The sequence below is a fragment of the Lepisosteus platostomus genome, chromosome 8 (assembly GCF_059453375.1).
Source record: "Lepisosteus platostomus isolate fLepPlt1 chromosome 8, fLepPlt1.hap1, whole genome shotgun sequence".
Classification (NCBI taxonomy): domain Eukaryota; kingdom Metazoa; phylum Chordata; class Actinopteri; order Semionotiformes; family Lepisosteidae; genus Lepisosteus; species Lepisosteus platostomus.
In genome coordinates this window covers 57,972,848-57,999,263 of record NC_142618.1, presented here as the reverse complement: position 1 = coordinate 57,999,263, position 26,416 = coordinate 57,972,848, and the positions used below count along the sequence as shown (strand labels likewise).

At 39.8% G+C, this 26,416-nt stretch overlaps 1 protein-coding gene and 1 long non-coding RNA gene across 2 annotated transcripts in view; one reads left to right on the top strand and one right to left on the bottom strand.

The window, feature by feature from the left end:
- gmds (GDP-mannose 4,6-dehydratase) overlaps nucleotides 1-26,416 on the bottom strand; it is a 304,999-nt gene that overhangs the window by 158,295 nt on the left and 120,288 nt on the right. Inside the window, exons 5-7 of the mRNA XM_088644042.1 lie at nucleotides 24,576-24,768; nucleotides 22,614-22,718; nucleotides 3,092-3,219 (exon numbers count right to left, since the gene is read on the bottom strand). Coding sequence (XP_088500168.1) covers nucleotides 3,092-3,219; nucleotides 22,614-22,718; nucleotides 24,576-24,768 — 426 coding nt within the window. The remainder of the gene's footprint in view (nucleotides 1-3,091; nucleotides 3,220-22,613; nucleotides 22,719-24,575; nucleotides 24,769-26,416) is intronic.
- Nucleotides 11,060-24,962, top strand: LOC148657585 (uncharacterized). The gene is made up of 2 exons (XR_015941005.1): nucleotides 11,060-11,897; nucleotides 24,301-24,962. It is a non-coding gene; the product is annotated as an uncharacterized LOC148657585 (long non-coding RNA).

Below are 26,416 nucleotides of genomic sequence, written 5' to 3'. Positions count from 1 at the left end.
AATATCATGTGAACATCGACTGCCAAAACTGCTACTCACAGAACAGAAATACATAATATACTACATACTAAATATTACATACTTTTGGTAATTTAATATAATTTTAAAACATTGGCTGTAAGAAACGTAATTCAAACATTTTCAATTTTACAAACTATATTAAAAAATCACCAACAGATGACCGCAAGTTCACATTATATAAAAACTTGGATTTGGTCTTACCGTAAGAAACGTAATTTAAACATTTTCAATTTTACAAACTATATTAAAAAATCACCAACAGATGACCGCAAGTTCACATTATATAAAAACTTGGATTTGGTCTTACCGTAAGAAAAAAAACAAGCAATTATTTTCTGACCATGCCAGTACCAGTACAGAAGGGGATCATGATTCTTAATTCGAGAAATAATGCACTGATGTTTCAGAAGTTATGCAAGCTCAGCGCTGAAAATATTTCAGTCGGACCACCTGTCAAAACTAGATGAATCTCATCACACAAAGTGAGACAGGTCAAGGCTACAAAATACTTCCAAAAACTAACAAAGCTATACATTTTCTGAGAACCTCATGAGGTGTTAAACGCAGCAACTGAAAAGAGTGCACCTCTCTCAATAACCTTCAACTGAAAAGCCATCCTGCTTTTAGATTATACCAATTCTGCAAGTACCACAGAATGTACATTTTTATTTAAACATGAGTACAAAAGTGAAGCATGGTGATGTTCCTTATTAAGATGATTTTCTTTCATTTCCCAGCTTGGATTTTTTTTTTATTAGCGGGTTGACATCTGGATTCATTTTTTCCCCAAAAAACATAATGGGAAAACCACAGAGCTCTGCACCGGGTCTTCTGTCAAAGAGGACCGGGGCTTCTTTTTTCATGCATGTGTTGTGTTGTTCTGTGCGCGTGTGTGCTTTTTTTCCATGTTTGGTCATTTTTTCAGCTACTGTTTAAATTTCACAAAATTACCACTGGGAAACCAGAAATGGTGTCCTAGGGATGCATGATTCAACAAGACAGGAATAGCAGTGTACACACAGGAAACCTGTTTGGATGTCACCAAGGGAAACCGACTCAGCAGGCCCAAACCCTAAGCCTTCCACCCCCACCCCTCTTTCTCTGCTTAGAGCAACAAACGTGTTTGCAAATAAACGTCTAAAATTATAACAAGGCCCAATCTTTTCAGAAGATTTTTACAGCACACAAAATCCTGTAATTAAACACCAGCCTTTTAATCTAAAGGGGTTGTGCTAATTGTTTATTTTAACCTTGCAACCTTTAACATGCTAGCACTTGGCAACTAAAAAAAAACTACTATTCTTTTTACAACTAAGCAGATCCCTGAAAGACTTCCAAATCAAATATGTTTTTCCAGAACATGTAAAATATCAATTTCCCTTCCCCATGTACACTTTTTTCAAAGAATACAAAACAGCATCTCTTCTAAATAAAACGGCATCTTTAAGTTTGTGATTAAATCACAAATACACAAAAATAAATGTACTAAGTAGTCTACAGATATTATTACAAAGGGTGAAGATTCCCAACTGCTGGTAGTAAAATGAATTTAAAGGAAGCAATAACATTTAAAATAGTTGAAATAAACACTTAATTTAAAAGGTGAGTGTTTTCTTTTGTGCATAACAAATGTATTAACATAAAAAGGGAGCAAAACTAGTTAAATGAAACATTTGTGGTTAGTGATGACTATCCCCTCACAATTCACTCCACTCACAATTCAGCTGCAATTAAACTGCAAGTCAATTTCGACGACCATCATATTTATAAAATCTACTTGGTACAAGTAAAAAAAAAAGTTCATAGGGATCTGACAACTCCACGTCAGATGTCCCAAGAGCTGTTAAAATATTCCTCATAATTCTGCAAGCATTTTATGTGACAGATACATGGCAAGCAATAGTAAGATATGCTAAAGGAAAACTGATTTTAATAGAGCAAAACAGAAGTTAAAACCACTGTTTAAAAAATTTGATTTAAGATTGCAAACTGACTCGAGTTTTTCTTTTTTTTAAATACACATACCGGTAGTTTACTACAGGTGTTTATAGCTCTTTGTAACACAACACAGAGGCACAGAGAGTTGAGAGACTTTGATCCAAAAACTTAAATCCTTCTCTTGATTTTTTTTTGATTACACAACACAGACATCATACTTTGCGGTTGCCTGATTCAATCAAACGGAAAAGAGAGAATGAGGAGTAAAAAGAGCAAAGAAAACAAACAGTCTGGGAAATGTTTGAAGATCCACATTAAATTAACACTTGTGTGCTTTGCTGAGCTGTAACATCTCCTGTCTAATATCCAAATCTGAATTCCTAGATGTAGTGTACCTGTTGGGGCGTCAATGCTCATGGGCAAATCCTAATCACTCCTAATCTGGCCGTTTCGTTTCAGACAGGGTAAGGAGTCAGGGTAAGGTGTTTTAAGCACTTGGACAGAAAAGACCTGTAAACTGGCATAATCTTTCTTATTGAAACGACGTGTGAGCGCTTTTCCTCAGCAAAAACGGAAAAAAACCCCCAAAGTATCAGAAGATAAAAGACACGTACTAAACAGTTAAAAGAAATTTCTGAGTTACAAAGAAGAGTCAAAAGGCTTCTCAAAGCAGCTAAATCCCAAAACATTCCTCTTGACAAATTATTGGGCATAGCTTTCAATATTAGAGGTTTGATCTTTATTGGATTTCTTATGGCTGGGCCGCTTGCTGATCGCTGGCAACATTATATCAAACATAAAGCGGTATTTCTGTCATGACACATTACTCACAAGATTAGTCATTTTCTTAATCTTTATTTCTTCTTCTTCTTAAGATGGGGAGCACAAGCAGACTGCGGCACTGCTTCATTCTGGGAAATATACTGGTGTCCATAGTGTCCCAGCAGTGGTCCACTCCCCTTTGGCACCAGTTCACAAGAGACTCCATGCAGATCAAATACTTCTGCTGCAGATGATCTAATGATCTACAAAAACATACCCCACCAGGCAAGCAGGGCCGAGTATGTGTATGTGTGTGTACGTGTGTGTGTGTTTTCATCAGCCCCACCCCCCCAGTTCATCCATAACCTACCTCAATGTAGTCCTTGGCATGACCCCAGTCTCTCTTGGAATCCAGATTACCCAGACTGAAACACTCCAGCTGTCCGAGGTGAATCTTAGCCACTGAACGGCTGATTTTTCGAGTTACGAAATTAGCCCCTGTGAGGAGGATCAAGAGAGAGGGGGGGAAAAAAAAGAGGATGATATCACTGCAGTCACAGTCTGACCAGTCCGTTTTGGACTTAACACAGTTAAAGCCCTAAAGCCCCCGACAGCTAAGATTGCACGCCTAATGGTGAAACAGGCCAGGCGAGCCATCGGAGAAAGCCCAGAAGTTGAGGATCCAAAGAAGAGTCAGAAAGATCAATTTCATCCCAGACTTCGGTCTGCACAGAACTTAAACTTCATGTTTTTCAAATTTACCATTGCAATATTAAGTCCAGGCAACCGGCCAAGGACAATCTATTGGAATGTAAGTTTATCAACAGAAAATTCAAGAAGTTACACAAAGGGGAAACATTAGAAGAGAGCAAATCTTTTCAGGACCACCCGGGCTCTTGGACTTCAGAACCACAGCTCCCAGTTCTTGACATTATAAGACTGCCCGACAGTCCCTGATCTCTGATAACAGACATATTATTTTTTTGAAAATAATGATCCCAAATGTCCCCCAAGAAAAAAAAAAAGTTCTTGTTACTGTCAAATGTAATTACAGCATGTTAATTAAATGAGGCCACATATTCGCTCTAAATAAAGTTTAGAGGTTTAGTTAATTTAATATGAATGAATAGATGATAGCCTACAGAGTTGTAAAGCAGCACAAGCACAATCCCAAACAAAAATAAAATTAAATCAAGCTTCTTCTGCAAAATATCCTGGTTAACCCAAACGTTTTAAATAAAGGTCCAACTATTATACATTATATATAAATACACAAACAGTAATGAAGAAGGAACTACAAAATCTTTGACCAACAAAATAATATTATGGTAAGTACTTTTAATGTATGGTAAGTAATTCTTAATACAACATTTCAAACTAAACTTTTTAGTTTTTATAACTAAAATAAAAACTAGGTGAAAAAAAAGGTAGACTATTAGAGCCAAAGGTTTTAGAATTATTTCAATTTAATTAAAAACTACCGTAATGCAGTCTGAGGTTCTGGATAATATAGATCACAATGTTTTCATTATTATTTTCAGCACATTAATTTAGAATACATTTGCTATGTATATAACATCATTTAAAGTAAATGTAAATATAACTTACCATTCTTAAACACTTGTAAAATATATATATATATGATGACAGAATTTTACAAAGCTTATTCAGCGACTGCGATTATCCTTGATTACTGGTGATAAAGCCCAGATGCTCATGCCTAGCCAGGGCTACTGTTATTTATGAAGAGGGAATCAAATCCATGTCATGTTTACTACATGAACATAGAATGTAAAACTGTGACATTTCTGGTATCAGGTTACAAAAGCTGCAAAACAGTCCGTGTTTATGTCAATCTGTAGCTGTTTGGGTTGCCTTTAAAACTGTAATTGTGAGGAACTGAAGTTGAAGACAATCATATCCCAGGCAAAGACCCACCTCCCTGTTATTGATTCCATCATATATTCCATGATCACATGGGGTTTTCGATCGCAAAATTGTCTGTTTCATGAATGCAGGGCGAAAGACAGTATCTTGAAGAGATGTACAGTAGTGTGAACTATTTTTCTAAGACAGTTTTTCCATTTCTGAGCTAAAATACCATAGACACCTCTTGCAAACACTCTTGAGGGGCTGGTTTTAATGTTTCTGTTGTTGTATCTACGTCATTTATCAAGAGAGGATCACAGTGCCGCAAACTCTTTGCTCACCACAACTCTTCATAGGCAACTTGGCAAGTTTTTTCAGAGACAGAATCAACTATCATGGAAACAGAAACAAAAGCACAGGAAACAGTAATAATCCCATTCAGAGTGTGTGGCATAGAATTCTGAAGAAAAGGAAGAAAATGAAAAATAATTTGAAAAAACAACTTGGACAACATTTATCACAGAAAAAGAAAGATCTAAATTAAAAAAAAATATTTGGGACAAGAAGATATACTGCTTAAACTTCTTTTATGTTCTTTTTTGATTGGTCCTGCATTGTAAAAGTGCAGCAAAGCAAGCAGTGTTGGGGGGAACAATACTTTAAAAATCCATTAAAGTTGCATGTGTCAGGGCTTACTCTTTATAAATAAAAAGAATCTGGAGCAAAGTAATGTACTGTATGTAGAGTAACTAAGTTACAAGTGTAGAGCTAATCACCCAAGTTCTTATTCATTTAAAAAGAACAGTAATTATACCAGTATCTGTCATGGATTACTTCTAAAAAGTACACTTCCCTACAGTCGATGAACTATGACTGCAGTAAAACTGTAATTTCAGCTACATTTAAGACTTTAAAAAACAGACGCAAACAACTGCAAACACCTAAAAAACAGAGATAGAAATAAGACATTTACACCCTCCCCGCGAGGGAGACGTCTCTGCCGAAATGGCCTGCTTGGTGCGTGCAGCCGGCAGGATGTGAACTAGAATTCAGCGATTTCAGAAACAGGGGGGTATAAAAAACGCACTAATTCTAAAGTCAAACAAGGCGATATCATTATGCTCAAACAGTCTGTAACATAAGTAACACAATTTGTTTTTTCATCTTTGCTTTTTTTTCAGTGCGGCTGCCTTTGAAGCTGCAGTTATGACAAAAGCTCTCTTGTCTGTTGGAGCACTGGCAGTGAGATGTGGGGATTTCTCTCTGTAGCAACTTTCCGGGGCTGTTGGCGTGGAATTCCAGCTTGTTAAAACATATACGTTTCATTTACTAACAGCAGAAAAAAAAAAAAGAAATCTTTATTTTTAGTGACACGATTTCATGAAGCCTCTGAGCAGACAAAGAGCCCTTTATGAGCATTTTTGACCCTCAAAAGTTAGGACACAGCTGAAACACATTACTGGATATAACGCAGGTGTTCAGCTTCTTTTCTGATACCAAAAATTTGCATTTCAGACATTAAACATGTACATAATCAATGCTTCAGTTCATTATTTTTTTCATTTTCCAAAGAAAACTCTGTTGCAAATCCTGTACAAGAAGAATGTATTCTACTGGAATATGAAAGCCCACTTCCATCATCCTGTACTCTTGGAAAAGCACATTTACTGAGAAACTTGTTCCCGTCATAAAAGGGTATCATGGAACCTGTAATGACTTCTAGGAACGTGTTTTGTATCGCGAAAACAGATTTTGCAACCGGATGATCTCGATACATAATCACGGGACATTAAAACTCTGTTTTCAGTAAGGAAATTTAAAAAAGAAAAGCTGTGAGTTTGAGAAGGCCCAGTCACAAGTAAGCCACTGGACAAAGTACTTGATTACACAGCTCACGACAAGGTTTGATTTCTCAACTGCGAAATTAAATGCACAACCCCAGCCCGCCCCCCCACCCCCCACACACACACCCCGAAAATGCTGAAACACCAGTTTTCCCCCAGCGAGGAGCCCCCTGAATCACAGAGGCCTGCAGTCAGGGCACAGCCCCCTCCCGCCTGGTGTGAAGCTGCGTGAACCGCAGTGAAGCAGAGGAAGTCCCAGGGTGCCCTGCTCTCTGCTGGCACAGTGCAGGCCATGGTCTTCGACACCCCCCCCTGCGAGGGCCGCCCGAGTCCAGCTCTTGCCCAGACAGGGTGTAGAAAGGAAGGACACTGGGAATATGTCACGGCTGACAACTCAGACTACTGAGATCAGAGAGATTATGCCTCATTTGCTCACTGTGCCCTGCCAAAAGCAACACCATTTAACTGCAGGTACTCAAAACCCAAAAGACTCTCTTCCCCCCCCCCCCTCTCCTCTGGATCAAGAATCTGAAGCTTAAAATAGAGCTATTCATAAAATATATCTGGTGGAGAGAAACAGCATTTTTTGCCAATTCTTTTTTTTTTTTTGTCCTTTAAGACACAAAGCTGAAGGACACATTTCATGGGATTTATGAGGTGAAAAAGGTACCTGATCAAATCTCTGGAGTGAGTGCTGGAGCAAAAAAGGAGTCACGCCTGTTAAGGGTATGTTTGCAAAAAGACCACCTGTCTACAAAAGGCGTTTCTTTTAACGTGTTACTCAAGCCGTCAGGGATCAATGATATTAATGAGATGATCTACATGGATTAAACTACTTCTGTTTATGGTATCTTCTACTAAGCAGATTACTCTTTATAGAGATCCGGTGCATTTGAATCAAAGTGTATTACACTTCTTAGATATGTTGATACATTATGCATCTGAGTTGGTCAGTGTTTAGTGTTTTCTTTCTTTTAAACTCCCGAATTCAGCTGTTGCCAATCAAGGTTGCTCGCTGCCACCAGTAGGAAAGAGAAGGCAAGCGTGGAAACTGAGCATTCACTCAAAGATTTTTCAGAGCACAAGCTCCACGGTGCCGGCACCCAGCAAGCCACAGAATGTCATTACCGCACATCACATTAAGGACACCCTAGGCTTTTCATGCCTGCTGAACCCTGGCAGCGCTGGCAGCATCAGACACTGCAACATAGGAAACCCTGGTAGCAGTCAGCTTATGGCACGGGCTCGAACTGGAGCGCTCCCTCAGCTCCCCGAATGAGAACCTTTATACTGAAGAGCCTCTCTGAAACACGGTCACAAAAGGGTCACGCTGCTGCTTAATAAAAGAGATGTTTCAACGTGATAGCCCGATATGGGATTATCACAATAGGCGCACAATAACATTTTAAGCAACATTTTAGTACTTTGTATATACAATATACAGTAAACAGTGTAGGCTGTATACTTTAAGATATTTTATAGTGTAGGCCGCACAAATAATTTAACATGTTAGAACATAAAAAGCTGCAAAGCCATGAATCCCTTCTTCAAAGAAATAACAGGGTTACGCTTGATATAGAGAAATTCTTCATTTATGTATTGCTTGTTTGTTTACACTGTGCCTGCTCCCAACATACCAAGAGAGCTTGTATTGAGTGCTTTATTGCAGCGCAGGGATGGGATGGAAGCTCTGAAACTTTCCTCAGTTCTTGCCTTCTGATGTTGTGTGGGATTTCTGAGATCTTACATCATCAAAGCACTCAATAACAATTATATTCTTCTCTGAGCTGCTCTGTGTAATTATAGTATGTGTTCGTGATATGAAAAATGTCCCTGTGAATTTACTGTACATGATCTTTACACCCTTCAAAACAATAAGAGGAGCTCTAGATCGGCTTTTAACTTCAGGACGTAAATTAAATTTTATTACATTTCAATGAAGTCCCAACCATCTTCTAATCACTTTAACATAATTTCAGCCAAGGACTAAAGAACTACAGTCAAGAAACGTTTTTAATCCCTTCAAAATCCCTGTCTCAATTACAGAATATTTATTTCTCACTTGGTCAAAATGTTTGAAGTTATCAATTTAGTTATGAAAGGTACAGTACTCAGTGCCTTGAGATCATTGCTTTTAAGGATCCAATACAATATAAAGATCATAATTATGAAGAACTTATTTTTAGTGGCATCTGTTTCTAAATGTATGATTATATGAAACAAACTGTCTCGATGGCCTGTGATTGCACAAGATTAGCTGTACATTGTGTGTATCTGTAGGGTTTACGAGTGCCTCCACCTGTATATACACTCATTCAGTGCTTCAGACAAGATTTTACAATATAAGGACTTATGTTATAAGGCTTTGATTTGGGGTTTATAACTAATTTGATGCACTTTTCTAATTTATTATTCTCCTGTGGAAAAACTCTTGTCGTCTCTGTTCGAGATTATTAACAATTGAGGTTAAATTTTATGATCCAGTTATCGCAGGTTCAAGCCTGGGTCAAGTTAGTAGTCGACTGAGACTGAGGTCCCCTGAGTGATGGCACACTATTGGCTGAGATCCCGAGTGGTGGCACGCTATTGGCTGAGATATAGAGTTGTGACACACTATTGGCTGAGATCCAGAGTGGTGGCACACTATTGGCTGAGATCCAGAGTGGTGGCACACTATTGGCTGGGAAAGCCTTGGGCTTAGTTGGCCAGAGCTCTCTGGGCTCTTAGTGACCCAGTGATCCCTGCAGGTCACCCCTAGGGACATCCTGGGCACATACTGTATGGAATGTCACTGAGGGATATCCATCTCTTCCAATTAGTAGTGAACCTTCTCTATACTACTGCAGAGCTTCTTAAGCTTGCCAGAATTAAATGGATCTAATACATGGGCAGGTTGGAGGAGACATTATGCATTATGTCTAAGTTTTATATTATGCCCATGTGGGTCAGGGAGTTGTAGAAGTGAGCACAGGTTCCACTTACATATTTGGTGGGTATACAATAAAAACGAAATTAGCAGAATTAAAATACAGGCAAGGAGAAATGAAAGCTGTGAATTACAACATTTTACATTGCACTTGCACTAAAAGGCACAAAAGCCCTGTGAGAACAGACTTTAATGTCATAAGAATAAGAGTAAGCGACACTACAAAAGGTTTCTGAGAAATGTTTTTTTTTTTTTATGATGTTGCTCCAAACTTAACGAAATACAAAACAGAAACCCTTCAACAGGTCACAAAGCCATTGCATGCAGGCCAAAGCTTCAGGATTGGCAGACTGGGCAAGGAAGCCAGTGAAATTCAGCCAGCTGTGAAGGCTGTTTTAATCACATTAATGATTGGTTTGAGGCCGCCAGAAATCAGTTTACTTGAACCTTGGGGAAAAGAACCCACATTAAATTTGTAACAAGTTGAGCAGAACAGCGCCTTGATGCACATAATTAACAGGGTTAGTCAGGTTACTGAGAGCTTTTACAGCATTTAATTAGCTATGGGGGCAGCACACAATGTGTAAGTATTCCTGTTCGAAAAAGAAAATGGGAACAAATTACATGATAAAATACTCTCCAAAGCATCAGATCCTTTTGCACCAGCCCCAGTCCCATGTTTTCATTAGGATCTGGAGTGTTTTACATGGTTAGTTAATTAAAATGCCCACAAAGCACATTTGTTAAAGAGCTGGTGCTAATTTGTTTCTTTTATTGGCATAGCTGCAGTCCCGTTGAAACCTCTCCATGGCATTACAGACGTAAAAGCCAAACAACTGTAGCCCTTTCACATTCTTTCCCCCACTGGAAAGCTCACTGGAACTGCACTGTGTGAAGTTAAAGAGGGCAAGGAGGTTGTCTTGTGCCCGGAAAAGTCATCATATTCTTTGTGAAGACAACGAAATGACATTTACCAGGGTAGTAATACATCAAGACATTAAGATTTCTAATCTTGTATTCAGATTTCGTGCTTTATGGATGTTATGCTGATGCTTTTTTTTTTAGAGACCATGACCAACGGAAAATATGCTGCCTGATGTAACATTAATATTCTTTTTTATTATTTGAGCCCATATATTTGAGAAGCATCCTGAACGTAGTCATACTGTACATACGGTATGTACCCAGATACATTGAAAGCATCAGCTGACAGACCAAGGTACTGTATGCTGCAAGCGAATTCGTCACAATTGCACAACTTCTTTACCTCTAACGTCCCTGCAGTTAAAAAAAAAAAGAATCAGTATGAATAATTCTGCTCAAAAAATGAATTTCATCGGAATATGCTTCAATGTCACTACTTGCTTTCAGTCTGTCGTGTTTGTACTCGTCAAATGAAAATCAATTCAGACAGTGATATTGAAGAGATAAGACGTTTACGAGCTGCCACTGTTGCCACTTACACTTCACTGTAAGGCGTCGCCACGGAAACGGCTGGAATCATCAACAGTGTTTACACACACGTGTGAAAGTCTGATTATTCAGGGCCTACAGGATCCTAATCCCTCTTGTCATTCGTTAGCATGGAACGTGCCGACTTCACACAGCCCGCCACAATCAACAGTAACCCCTGTAAGAGAGTTTAAGGCTCTCACACACAAGCCCCTGCTGCCCTGTGCTCAAGTCTGCAGCACAAACCATTACACACCACGTCAAGGGACTGTTTCCAGCAGCCAGACCAGTGAGACAGGTCGTGGCCTTTTTCTTGCCTGAAGCACTTTCTTGTCTTCCTATTTTCTCCCAGCCCTCTACAGTAGGTGCTGGCGAAGGGTGTCTGTTCCCACTGAAATGCGGGATTTCTGCCCGTGACCTTCACCGAGCCCTCACCAGCACAACACCCTGCTGCCCCCTGTCCACCAGCACAACTCCTTCACAGCTTGATTCATTCCAGCCTGCACCCACATCCTACCTGCTACAAGGGCTGAGAATGTGCGCTGTGCTCTACACAGAGACTGCACAAAACTGCTAGGAACTATAGTACAAGGAGTAACCTTCTCTTCCTCACGGTCTTTGTAATTCTTCTGTATTTCTTATGTACAGAAACTGTAAAACTGGCATAACCACTAGCTACTAAACGAGAATTTAAACCCCGCTTTTCCCACAGATACTCAGGTAGGAGTGTTCTTCCAGCAAGGCTAGAGCACTGCGAGACGATCCCCAGGAGCTGTGCTCGCCTGCTTTGTTTTGAGCCAAGAGGAGGCAGGGGGTGGGGGAGAGACGAGCACAGCGCCGGATGTCATTAGCACTGTTAAAAGGGCACCTCATTCATTCAGATTCTTTGTTTCTACGACAACCAGGTAACACAAATACAGGTGCGGAGAAGGCAGTGCACATCCACGCGCAGCCTTACGAAACCGAGGTCTGCCAGTTCAAAAGGGCTTTTCAAGGTGTCAAGAGGTGGGCAGCGACACACTGACAGATAGATCACCGCTGCACATTGGGGTGTGACTGAAGCCTTAGGACAGCTGGCAACACAGGTCTGTCATATTTCTCTTCCGTTTGAGTCATGATAACAATAATAATAAATAAAAATAATAACAGTTAAGTGTCTGATCCACATGTTAACTCCCTTCTGCTTCTTTATTTCTGAATTATTATGTAGGGGATTAGTTTGTGGTTACAAATAACATCAATATACTATGCACATACTGTACACTGTATATATATTCCAGATTTATGTGTGATCAGTTAACATAATATTTAGAAATTAAATATTCATAAATTCCCATTTGAAGTATGGGTCTGCTAGGCTTGTATTGTATGCTTTATAACGTCTAAGTTTTTTTTCAAGTTATTAAACAGTCTTATTTTACTTTAGAACTGCAAGTATCACCAGCTTTGTTTAAAGGAACGTTCAGACCAATACCTTGGATGTTTCCTGTCATGTTCTAAAGTACCTATTTTACATTATGTTGAGAAAATCTAGATGAGGTTTGCTAAACAAGTTCCAGATTTATTAAACCACAGAAACCAAAGCAGGGTTAAAGGGGACCTGCAGTTCCAATTTCTCAGACCAGGTATTAAATGTCCACAAAATCAATTCATTGATGTTGTAGTAAAAAATGACAAATTTTGAATTAAGCACAAAATAGTGAACTTTGTGAAAGTACTGTAAGCCATCATGTCAATGCAAACTTGCATTCAAGTTCCCACAAACTGTGACGTGACGCGGCCCTTCCTGCTCACTAGTCACCATAATGACTAATGGAATGTGATAAACGTGCAAATAAGCACAGGTTGTGCAGCAGACACTTCACCGCAGAAGTGTCTCAATGTGATCTGCATCCAGATTTAACAAGGAAGTAGTATTTGTCAGTAAAACCATCTCTAAGTCAAGAGCAATATTTCTATTGGATTAAAGGAGATGTATCCACAAGCCTGATTCTTTACGATGTAATAGGGCCACTTCATGTCACCGGAAGTTTTGGTTGCTTCATTCTTAATCGCTGGAAATGGCACTGAGCGTATCAGGAAATTTAGTCTATTTCATGATTTGTTTGTGATTTTATCATTTCTTTCTAACCCCTATATATAAAAATAGCATTGCAGTTCCCCTTTAATAAATCCTGGAATTTACTTTGGCCTCAAGCCCATCTAAAGGCCCTCACAGCTTTATTGCAAATGTTTAAGCTCACTCTGGTCAATGACGTCATCCCAAACTACTTTTATAAGGTTTGGATGATACAACTCAACAAATTAACTCAATGAATTACTTTGTCAATGAATGAACAACTCAATAAAAACACATAGAAACTGCTAGCACAGAAAAAAAATGCCATCACATCATTCCTATGGCATTATGCTAAAAAGCCTGGAAGAACAAAAAGTTAAACCATTAAAATAATTGACTATACACAAAAACTGAAAATTGTTTCCAAATCGTTTCTATGTAAGCATATACAGTATAATATGAAAGCTCATTTTACGGGACAACTAGTGAATACTGCTTTTAAGGGTCATAGAACGTACAGTATGCATATCTTGCTATCAAGACCCAAGGAATATCACTGCCCGTACTGTACTACTGCCATACTGTTCAGTTGGAAAACCTCAGGTGTGTAAACCTGAAATTAAGAAAAGCCTGAGAAGGATTTAGGCCAAGGGTCCCCAACCCTGGTTCAGAAGAGCCCCAATCCAGCAGGTCTTATAGACAGCAATTCCTAAAGGTCTGGAACAATTTATCCCTCATCAATTAAACAGGTGGTGTGTTCAATTAAGCAATTTAGAGATTGGAACAAAAATCAGAATATCCTTCAACCCTCAATGACCAGTGTTCCATTCATTGAAGCACTGTTTGCTGAATTGATAAAATGGGCAAAATCTCAGTAGAATATTGTCATAGATATGTGCTTCTGCAAAGAGAAGAAAAACCATTGAGTGAAAACAGTAAAAGTATAACAGTTTTACAGAGGAGTGCATAATTATATTTTAAATAATTATTATAGGTATGATAGTACAGTATACAGTATGTATTGGAAGGTTTAAGAAGGTTTATCCTTAACAGTAAATTTGTTAGGCTAGGATATTGGTTTCATTTTATGTGAATGCAGTTAGAGGAAATTTACTGTTTTTGTTTCTTTGTGTAGTACTGTACAGTATGTAGATCAAGGATATTTAAGTTATACAAATATATAATCTATTGTCATGGAGGCTGCTGGTCTGAATATAAACTGGGCAACTTTCTGAATGTGGCTAGGAGTTCCCAGTAACTCTGCAAAACTCTCCATTAAGGACAGTAGCACACTCGTTATTACTAATTTGCAGCTCAATTCATTCTCCATTAGTTATTTATGACTACAGATATAAATAAATGAAGCAATCTTATGTGATAAGTGATGAGCAATCTCATAAACCTCCACCCATCCAACGATTTTATAATGACATCATCCGGGAGATTAAATAATATTTTTTCGAGGTGTTTTGAAACACCTCGACGTAGGTGTACATCTTCCTGCAACAAAGTACTGTGTTCAAGTCTCAACTGATTGGACACAGCTCAACGTGATTCACGATGAGATGTGAAATGGACTCATGCCCATATGAACATCGTAAGAATAATCCTGGGCTTCATGAGCAAATAGAGAAAAACACTTTGAGAACACCTACATGTCTCTGCTGTGTTATAGGCTCACTATTACATCAGCAATAGGAAGTTCAATCTTGTGTCACTGTTCACCCATTAAGAATTTGCACAGGCAAAGGCACCAATCTCACAAATAACATGATCATATAACCCAGTTTAATTCATCACGAAAAATGACAGCACAGAGGGCTTCTACGATAACACGTAGGCTAAAAGCCTGTGATCATTTTCCTCAGATTGTAAAAATATAGCTTTCAAAAACAGAACTCTCTGAGCTGCTGCTATAAATACATGACTTACGTCTAAGAAGAAAAAAAAGGCTCATTTTCATAAAACCTACATATAAAAATAAAAACAACACTTACTGGACTACTTTCAATGTATTTTGTGCCAGTTTTTTTAATTCTTTTTTTTAATTCTTTCCAAAATGTCTAAAAAGTTAAAGCTTTTAAAAGTCTTCATTTTTTGTTTTCCACACTTATACTGTCCCCAGGTTAATTGTCTCTTCACACTTTAAGGAATTTATGAGAGTAATCTGCCTTGGACCAAGAGGTTCCAAAAATCCTCCAATTTTTTATTTAATCCCCAGTAATAAAAGAAATACAGTATAGGGTCATGAACTTTTCAGGAAAAGCAGGACTTACAATCTTAGTCAAGTCAAACTATTTTTTAAAGAACCAAGTTTCACACGATGCTGCCCATCGTCATTGAGTCTATATAAGTCTTGTCTTGAGTCTTGTGGGGTGGAGCGGTGGCTCTGTGGCTAATGATCTGTGCCTGTGGCTGGAAGGTTGCCGGATCAAATCCCGCAGCAGACAGAGGAATCCTACTCCGTTGGGCCCCTGAGCAAGGCCCTTAACCCCAACTGCTCCAGGGGCACTGTACAATGGCTGACCCTGCGCTCTGACCCCAAGCTTCTATCCCTGTCTGTGTGTCTGTGTCTCATGGAGAGCAAGCTGGGGTATGTGAAAAGACGAATTCCTAATGCAAGAAATTGTATAGGGCTAATAAAGCAACATTATTATTATTATTAAATGTCCTTCTTTTGCCTTGTTAAATTGTATCAATTTTTCTGGACTGTGCCACTGTCTGTAGTCTACATATAATACATGTAATAACTGTTTTTATTACTGTTTTTAATCAGTTATTAAATGAGGGGTACACTCGACAAGACAATGGACACAGAGGGCATATTTGAGGGCAAGGAAATGTAGGCATTTGGTAGGAGCAGGTGAAAGAGAAATTGTTGATAACTTTGGCAAAATTATCTGACCAAGTCCCAGCTCAGAAAGTGAGGCTCATGTTATTTTTATGTTACTTTGCGGGTATTTCTTTGTGCTCTCATCATTAAACATGTGATCTCCCGTGAAATATCATCTAAAACTATGAAAAAACTATTAAAACCTTCACTTCAAGATGGCATTCCTGTCTCCTCCTTTTCAGACTTCAAATCTTAAAAATAGAATTTGACTGGGTTTTCTTAGGTGAGTCTCTTTGTTGATTTCTCAAATATGGCAGTTCCCTGAACAACTTTTACCATGGAGAAACTAATTAATTACGTACTGTATTCTGAACATAGCAATTAAATCTATGCAGCGGCAACAGACACAGCTATGTGATTTCAGTCGTTAAACTGGCACATAAAACAATACGTGGACTGCAAATGAAGGGAGAGACAGGGTTGTCTTGAAATTAACAAGTCTAACAGATTCAGCATTGTTTCAGGTGATTCCTGTTGGGTTCAAACAGGTAGAAAGTGGGGAAATGTGAAAACTCCTTTAAAGTAAATTGCCGTCACCTTAAGAGCAATCACTGCTCTTGCCTCTGAAATACCCCTTATCTATCTGACCACTTTGTCATTTGCTGGGGTTAGGTATCTTAAACTGTAAAGCTGCTTACTCTTTGACCAGAGAAGCCTTATCTTATATACCAGCCAAATAGTCAAATTGAAACTCCAAGAAAGTACAGGATGCTTAATATTATTAGTTGTTCAATTAGGGCTGTGGCTGCGGTAGTGACTCCAGTATGAATCACAGGAGGCACATTATACAAGTGCCATTCAAAATATTTATATTCAAAGAAAAAAGGGCCGTAGTATTCACCATTTAAACTGATCCGATCTATGTCTACCTGGCCACTTCTGTAGTGCTTCCTCTCTTTTTCATGGTAGGAACAGCACAGCACCAGAAAACGTACTGGTAATGGCCCGCCTGAAATGCCTCCACTGTTCCCTGATAACTAGCCTGATGGCACACACTGCATGCCCTTGGAGAGTACTAAAGCGATGACATCATGCAGTTTCCTGCACATGAGGGCGTTTGTGTTGGTCGGCTGGCACCGCCCTGTTGTTAAGACAATGATGTCATACTATTCGAACACCGCCATCACAACCCTAACCCCCCACCTACCAATTACTCCACACTACATGCGCAGCAACAGATAGCTAATTCATCCCACCAAGGACCCTAGGTGGATTGTAAAGCATCAGGCTTTCACAAAACTAAAGCAACATTGTTGCCTGGACATGCACACCAGAGAAGCACTTTATTCATTAGACGTTTTGAACATTTACAGCTTGGTTTTTACACTCCAGTAACTCCTTTTATCCTCATATTGTGACATGTAGTATTATTGAGTGTTGACTGCCCTGTAGTCATAACTGCTCTTAAGATTTCACAGTAAGAGGGCAAGCTCTGGCAAATATGACTGCATTACCAATGCCTTACAGACCATTGCTGCCTGAAGCTGTTACTGAGAGTGTTGACTGCCCTGTAGCCATAATCGCTCTTAAGATTGCACAGAAAGAGAACAACCTCTGACATACAGAACTGTAACATCAATGTCTCACAGGCCAGTTAACCTGAAGCTCTACAATGTGCAGTGAATACAATGCAAGAGAAAAAAGAAGAGCACGAAGGTCTCCTAAGCAGACTGGGGTTGTATTGCAAGTTTGTTTAAGCGATGAAATAGAACGACAGACCAGGAACTCTAATGTCTAAGGGCATTTTTTTGTTGGGGAAAACGATTACATCCCAGCACTTCTCAGGCTTTTAAAAGCATTTCTCCTTTTGTGAGCCACTATCCAGAGAGTTCTTTTGGTCTCTGCCAATTATCAGTAGCTGAAGGTCTTTCAAAAGTAGAAGATTTTTTCACTTAAGTTCTGGTTACACTAGTCTGACATTAAAAGAGACTTGGCAATACCTGCCTAATATTGGTACTCAGTGCGGAAGTTGAAGACCCCTGTTTTAGAAATGACATGGAATGCTTCAAAATGATTTGGACTAAAAGCAAATCTACAGCAAAATATAATGGACAAATCGTAGTTGCTTTATGAAGTGCAAAGAGTATCTCCAACAAGTGAAATGTTCAGGTTAAGGCGAAGGCCTTATCATGGGGTTAGGGATTATCTTTGTCTAAGTGAAATTAGGAGACCACAGAAGGTAAGAACTGTTCCTGAAAGGGATACTTGTATGTCACAGGTAGATCCTCAATTTCCTGTACTGATTTGGGTGGAGCAAATCACTGAGGCCAGCAGCAGAGCATGCTTTGGGGAAGTGAGTCTTCAGCCCTCCGGTGATGAGTTCACACTCCGGGCTACAGCACTACTCTAGACAATGTGCTCTCAGTTCTAAAGTGGTTGAGGTGAAGGTGACAAGAATCAATAAAATAAAAACAAAACAATAAACAAAAGCTAGTCTTTGTCCCCTCCAAAAAAAGAAAAGGATGGCTGGTTTCTTAATTAATATTCTTTATTTTAAAAGTAGTGGAGATTTACAAAAAATTATCTGAATAACAATCTTTTAGTTTCTACATAGCTTATAAAATTCTACTTTGCTCATGTCCTCTCATTACGCAGTGACTAATAAGTCATTACCCGACCACAGTTTATAACTTTCTCATGTTTGGAAACCAAGGGCAATAGCTAGAGTTACATTCAATTGTCTGATCCTTTAAGGGCCTCTTGTAAATGATTCTTGTTTCTAATTCTTCCTCCGATTTTGAATTAGACTACCCTTAAATCACTGCTTTCTAAAGTCAGAGCTATTTTCCTCTCAAGCTGGTTGTGGCTGAATGAAGTCATTAAGAAGTCCTTTGAGAATGAACACCCTAAAGCCATCCTGGACCACAGACACTCCTGACTTCACCGAACAAATCACTAGCTAAACTGAGCCCGCTTATGTTTGTGACTAATTATTACCGACGGATGATTAGCGGTGATCTTTAAAACCTGCCTTAGTTTGGAGCTGCAGAACCAGGACTACACACCCCTGATCTAAATGATTAATAATAATAATTGCTTAGACTTATATAGCGCTTTTCTGGACACTCCACTCAAAGCGCTTTACAGGTAATGGGGACTCCCCTCCACCACCACCAATGTGCAGCCCCACCTGGATGATGCGACAGCAGCCATAGTGCGCCAGAACGCTCACCACACATCAGCTATCAGTGGGGAGGAGAGCAGAGAGAATGAACCCAATTCATTGATAGGGATTATTAGGAGCCCATGATTGGTAAGGTCCAATGGGAAATTTGGCCAGTTTCTCTTTTCGAGAGACCACAGAGAGTCAGGAACTCAGTTTTACGTCTCACCCGAAGGACGGCGCCTGTCTACAGTACAGTGTCCCCGTCACTATGCTGGGGCATTAAGACCCACATGGACCGCAGAGTGAGCGCCCCCTGCTGGCCCCACTAACACTTCTTCCAGCAGCAACCTTTTTTCCCAGGAGGTCTCCCATCCAGGTACTGACCAGGCTCACACCTCCTTAGCTGCAGTGGGTTGCCAGTGGCGAGTTGCAGGGTGATATGGCTACTGGAATGGATGAGTCTATTCCAGGTTTTATAAGAAAATTAATTCTAAACACCAGAGCTCTTGACGTCCACAGTCTGACCTCTTATATATATATAATTAAGCTCACATTAAGCCAGCATTTCATCCTTGACACCTTAGGGCTCCTTTGGTTATTGAAAACAGTAGTCATTACCCTAAATGTAAAGCTTATAGATGTGGGTCAGGAAGAAAAAAAAGTCTTGGGTGTTTGACGCTGGTGTAGTTGTGAATGACTGGTCTATAGAAATGGTACAATGTGAAAAGATCCATGCAAAAGCCATAAAGCACACAAAGAGGCTGTTATGAAGCCAAAATATGGTGAAGGAACACAAGCAATTTAGATTACTGATGATAAAGGATTATTTTTATATAAGAACAAAAAGAACAAAAAGAAAACAGTTTCCTGCTTACCTCTTCAAGGTAGCTTTTGGCAAAAACGAAGCATGAAATTAAGAAAAAAATGAAGCAGAGATAAACTCTGATTTCAAAACTCAAGGGAAAAAACACCTTAAAAGAATGGCAGACACAGGTCTAAAGTCATGCAATTGTCTTTTGCAACAGCCTTGTGAGAAATATAGGAAGCAATCAAAGTTAGCAACATATACTTGGAGTAACAGGCATAGCTTCAGATGCTGAAAGCTTAACCGTACACTATCATTTGGCTAAACGATTACTATAAATAGCAGGTTTACTACTGTAGTTCACACAGTGTTTACAGTTAATTGCAGCTGTATTATGCTCAATTATGGCTAAAATAAGTTGGCTTACAATGATTTCCTAGTCATAGTCACTTTAATGTCTTCATTCTGCTAGATTAAAGCAATTAAAACAATTCTAAAAATGCTGCTGCATATTCTGTTATGGAAGAGATCTTTCAAGCATTTGAAACAGCAGGGCTGATGTTTAGATTAGGCTGTTCTGTGTGCACTTCTTTCCTGTTTTGGGTAACCTAATTTTATGCAATAAGTGTCACATTACAGAACATATTTTATGATTCAACACTTTCTAGAAAGTGGTACATACATATTCATTCAGTTTAATATCAATCTATTCATTATATTAATAACAGCAAAACAAATCACCCTAAACCCAGAGGACGACAATTTTTGCAATCAAAACTGGGATCTTCGTGAAGACTCACATCAACACTGAAAAAGAGGATTCCCAGACGTAGTCCACATAAAGATATCAGCCTTAACTGGGGCTCCGATTCTTTTCTTTCCTTCATGCCTCAATTCCGCTCGAGAAAAACATGCTCTTGCCTTTCACAGCTGTGAACTCTGGAATCATGACAACGGTTTTGTCCTGCTGCTCTCCCTTATGAATTAAGGTCTGTGGCCACTGATTTCAAAGGGCTGATACAGTATAATCAGTGCTTGAGTTGATGTGTATGATTTTGGTAATGGTGTATAATCTACACAAGCATCTGTGTCTGGCCACATCATTATAGCTCTCCACCAACATATGCAACTCCTGCCAAGCGCAGTGGTATTTTAACTCATTACCAGTGCCAAACAAGGGAGCTTCATTTCAGCTATGATGCAATTAAGTTTAAAAAAATCATTGCCACATAACCTCATTGCAGTGAACGCTGCAGGCCTGGTCTCAAACATATATTATCCTGTACAAATCAAATGACTAGGAATTCTCCACTAATGTGGCATTAGAGAGAATGGAGCAGTTTCCTGTAACTCAGAATTTTGCGTCTAATCTGGATCCGCAGTCTTAAAATGACAGATACATTTCTGAGGTTAAACCACTGGTGGCAATAACTTAAGTTGGGTAAAATATATGTATTCCATTTATTTTAGAAAAGAATTGATTGCACGTCTTGCATTAAATATATATTTTAGATGCCATAAAAACAAACAATCCACATTGATAGAATGCCTTAGGGGTTTCCAAGTCGCTTTTTTCTGTACGATGTGCTGAAATTGTAGGATGTGCCCTGTACCAGGAAGAGTGAATGTTCTTTAACAGTGGTGCAAATGTAGGGAATTTCACCTTGGGAAGAGTCACATGTGCAACAGGGTTTATAAGCACATAATGAGCAAATCACTGCACTGGCCCTCCGCCGGGAACTCAGAAGTATTCACATTTCTTTCATTTCAAGGTGCTGGTTCTTTGACACAGCGGGTGTGATGATCATGGAAATTGTTGACCCGGGGATGTGGAAATCCAGGGTCCTGCATTACAGTGATGCAATGACTCCGATGAAGGACACCTAAGCCTGTCAATCACTGAAGCGGCAGCAGGGTTTCAGAGGAAGCCTGGAGCAGGTCTCCAGGCATACAAGGAGCCTGTTACAGTAGCATCACTCCCTTGGGAACTCAAGTTCAATAGACCAGTCTTTTGGGTAGGGGGTTTGACGTTTGATTGGGCTATGTGGCAAATCTGGAGACCAGCTGCGTAACATACACAGGCCAGAGTTATATGCCACTTTCATTTACAAGTCATGGTGTACACAGAAACGGACTGCAAACCAACAATGTCTGCTTTTGCCCATTTAAGAAGCTCTGAGGCCCATTCTGGGATGCTCATATGCAGGGTGGGATCAAAAATGGTTGACACACCAAACTGGGAGCATAAAGGCAGAGCAAGTAACATGTATAAATGACCTGCTTTTCAAACATGGAAAAAAATCATCTCTTTTAACTGCAACTATATCAATATTATGTGAAATATGACACTGAAAATACTGTGAAGAGCTGTTTGAAGAATTACTCATTTTCTGTTGAATTCTCTTGTTGATTTCTTTGTGTTATGCTATAAAGCAATGCAGTGTCAGGTATCTTTCACACCACCTACTCTAGATGTGATGCCAGAATCCCGCCTGACATGTGTATTATCTGCAGCATAAACGTTCCTTTTTGTCTAGGAGGAGAAGACAAACCTTTGGTAAAACAAACCTGATAAAACTTGTTCTCCTGGTTTAGCCAAGACCTCTAGGTTATACTGTACGATCAGTGATTTGAACATAATGTCAGTGGAGTAGCCATATATACTGTCTACATGTTGTATGTTTAATGCATGCTCTTATTGAACTAACATACTTTTTGGTAGAAGCCTTAAGACGGGGGTGTGCAGCTAAATACAGAAAAGAGCTTCAGGGAGTCCGGTCACACACAGTAAGTCGGCTTGTCTCTCCTGAACCCCAGGAACAGGCCCATTCTAGAGGCTTGAGGGCTCATCTGAGCCCCCTTCCGTGAGAATTTACGGCGGCCCCAGTGTTCTCGAAGGGTGTAAAATGTCCTCAGGAGTGGTTTAGAGTTTTCTTACCTCTCCTCGGGCTCTCGTGGTTGAAAAGAATGCCATTGACGGCAAAGAGGTTGTAGGCCTCCCTAAAGTTCACCACGATCCAGTAGGCGTAAAGCTTGGCTGCTCCTGGTTGGGGGAGAGAGAACAAAATGAGATTTACACCACGGCAGGATAGCGACACCCCTGTGCAGAAGAGTAACGCCATCAGACTCTACCGGCTGATAATATTTCACAGGTAAAGAGACGTGTAGTTGATGGTGGGAGGCTGGCTGAAGGGATAAAAGCTTTTTTTTTTCTGTGCGGGAGATACCAACAAAGAAATGAGGCTTCTCCACCGTTGTTTTCTTTAGGCTACTAAAGCAGACAAGTCGGACACTCGTTTCAATATAAATCTGTTGTTGGGGAGGTAAAGGCGGTGTTTTGAATACGTCACATGGGTGACCTTTAATTAAAAAGCTATGACATGTCATAATAGAGAAGTGCGGGAGAGCGTTCTGTAACATCGACCGGCTGTTAAAGGAAACCCAATCATCTCGCCTGAGCCAGAGCTCTTCATTTCTTCGCGTGACACATTTCATACTCAGCCTGGGAGAGACGAGAGCTCTTTAGAGGACTTTTCATTTAGGCAACAAAGAATTTGAAACCTTATCACTTTCCATTCAATCTCTAAAAAGCATCAGTCATCATCCTAAAATGGGATTAGGTGCTCTGCATTTGATATCAGAGGGGTAAATGTACTTCTCTCATCTTTTTGCTTCATTTTTAAAGACAGGGGTGCAATTTCAACGTCAAGTAAAAAAAAAAAAGAAAACATTTAGCTCGCCTGGGCAGACAAAACCAAAGTGTTAATGTAAATACGAAAAATGTGACCTGCAACACAGTATTGGATTGGGAAGATTCACGATATGTACCTTTATTTATTTTTAAATTTTTTAAATTTTTAAGACGATGTCCATACAACAAAGAAAAAACAAACAAATCCGTCTTACAAATAATGATCGAATACGAAAGCTTAGTTAGAGATATAAATGGATAAAACTGTCTGCATTTCTCAATAACATCTATTTAGGCCATATAATCACTGAACTCTAATTATTTCCACATTTGGAAGCTATTAATTATTGATCAAGAAATGCATTGCAGCAGGTCAGCAACATTTGCGCCATTAGTCTTTAAAATAACTCCAAGAAGTAGTGCTAAAATACATTTAAAAAAAGAATAAGGGGCAGGTGAGAAATACCTAGCGATGCACTAATTGTAGCTCTAAAAGGAAGACAAGAATGTCTTTACAAAACGTGAAAAACAGTGGTCTTCCAAGAGTAACCTGACCGCCCTGTAAACGTGAGAGAGTTCAGCCCAAGACACCCACGCTGCTTCAATCCACTCTAGACGCTTTTTAAATAAAGCCATGAGAAAAGCAGGCTAGGCACATGAGATGGACTTACTGGGAGCACGTGTCTTCCTCTTCTTAAACGTACTTTGTGTATATGCAGCAGTAAAAGAAAGAAGAGTTTTAAAACTAGATTATGATGCTGGCAACGAAGGCAAACAAATAGTGCCTAGTGTCCCGTAAAGGGGTGAAGCTGTGTGTCACTGTGGTTACGCGTGCACTGAAGTTATAAAATCTCCACGTGTGACTTAATTTAAAATCTCACCCTTCGTTAAATTGGTGGAGTGGTTTCTTACTTTTTTACCTCATCTGTTACAGAGGCTGATGAAGTGTGAGTTCCTTGGGGATGAAGAGCACTACAGAACTACAAGGAACTCTTCTTATTACACAAAATATTGTCCACTGCACAAAAGAAGTGCCATTAGCATGGATTGGAAAATGAAAACTGGCACGTTCTTCAGCCATGTCGACAGGCTAACGGCGCAGGAATCGTTCACAAAGATGAGCCGTCCAGGTCTCAGCAGACAGGGAGGGACGGCACGCCCCTGAAGCCCACACAGCGGAGCAACGCACACCAGCACGGCGGCCCTCACCGTACGGAGAGCGGGGGTAGAACGGGGTGGTCTCCTTCTGAGGGACCTCCTGCACTTTGCCGTACAGCTCGCTGGTGGACGCCTGGTAGAAGCGCACCGCGCTGGTCAGGCCACACGTCTTGATGGCGTCCAGGAGCCGCAGGGTGCCGATGCCATCCACGTCCGCAGTGTATTCGGCCAAATCGAAGGAGATCTGAGGGAAAGAAAGGGAGACGCACACTGCAGCGCAGGTCGGAATGCCAGGATGCAACACAACAGGCTGTTCTGATGAAGCTGAAAAGATGCTGCTCAAATACTAACCCCATGCTCCTCCACAGATTGACTTACTTTCCTGTAGCATCAATGCCCAGTAGTCTAAACGTCATAAAACCTGAAATGGACCACAAACTGCTATGCAATAGGAGTCTTATTTGCTTCCCTGATTTCCCACCAGTGGCAGCCTTGATGAGGCAGTCAGATTGGAAAACCCAGTTTCGGCTGTGCAAATAGACCGTAAGACGATGTAAATTCCATCCGTGGAAATTTGTAGCCACCCTACAAAACAGGGTAGCCAATCACAAAACAGTTATTGTGAAACTATTGAAGTAAACCTATTGGAGAAACACAGTCAAATGATCAATACAAGGACGTAACTGGAAAACCGCAGCATAATGATTTCTTAAGTAGGAATGCATCAAACCCCTGTGAAAAAGGAGATAAGGCATAAAAGCCATCAAAGCTAATTAAATTTTTGGAATCCTATTACTGCAGATAATGGGACTTTGCATAAAATCTTACGTCAGGTATAAAAATAAAATGGACCAACTTTATAATCTTCTGGTATCCCCATGATAACACAGACTTCTGAATATAAGGGCTTTTCTTTTGATCTGCACTTGGTTCTGGGAAATGTAAAGGTGAAAGCAGGGAGACTAAAAGGATTTGTGGTTACTCCTACAGCCTACAAGACCTAGATTTATAAGTGGTATAGGCCCTTGCCTTTCTGCAGGGGTCAGCTAATCAGCTATACGGTGAGGAGAACACATCACTACACACTGATATATTGAGAAAAAATATACACTATTCTGTTTCTTGTTATGATGAGTGAAAAGAAGAGACTTCATGGGACAGGCTTATAAATGTTGAAGATATACTGCTGCACAAACAGTTGAACCAATCCCAGACATCTTATCTAGGCTCACACAGACTGTGATTACCTCAAAGTTAAAAAAAACGTTTGACACTTTACAAACTGCTGCTAATAGGCAGTATGTATGTGTGAAATGTGTGGATTGATGCTCTGAATCAACCGCTTCACCTCAATGTTTGGAACCGAGACTGAAGATTAACCGCCCCACGAACATGTAATTGGGCATCAGTGATGGACAGACGGAGCAGTCATGATGATGTATCAATGAAACTAACACTGCAACTGACTACAACAAGGACAGCTCTGAAATGTGTTCCCAGCAAAGGTTTCTGCTACAGACCCTGTATCAGACAGTGGAAATTCAGATGACTGTTTTTTTTTCTGAAGCGATATAAATCAGACAATGGAGAGAAATTAAAAAGTGATTTAAAAACAAAAAAAACACATCAGTTCACAGCACTGGATATCCAATTTGGAGTGCAAGGCCAGTGGTCCAATATGAAGTGTTTTGCGGTAAGAAATTGAGTCGTGCAGCTGTCTCGGATTAACTACTGTCTTTATGTCTTTTTTGTTTATTATTGCTGCAATATTATAACATTACTTTAAAAATCATGAGTCACGAGTTCTAATCCAAATCTTTTTCCAAGTCTTGTCTGTACACCACCTATTGAACTTGAAATCCAATGCTGCACTAATATAGTATTGAACCTGC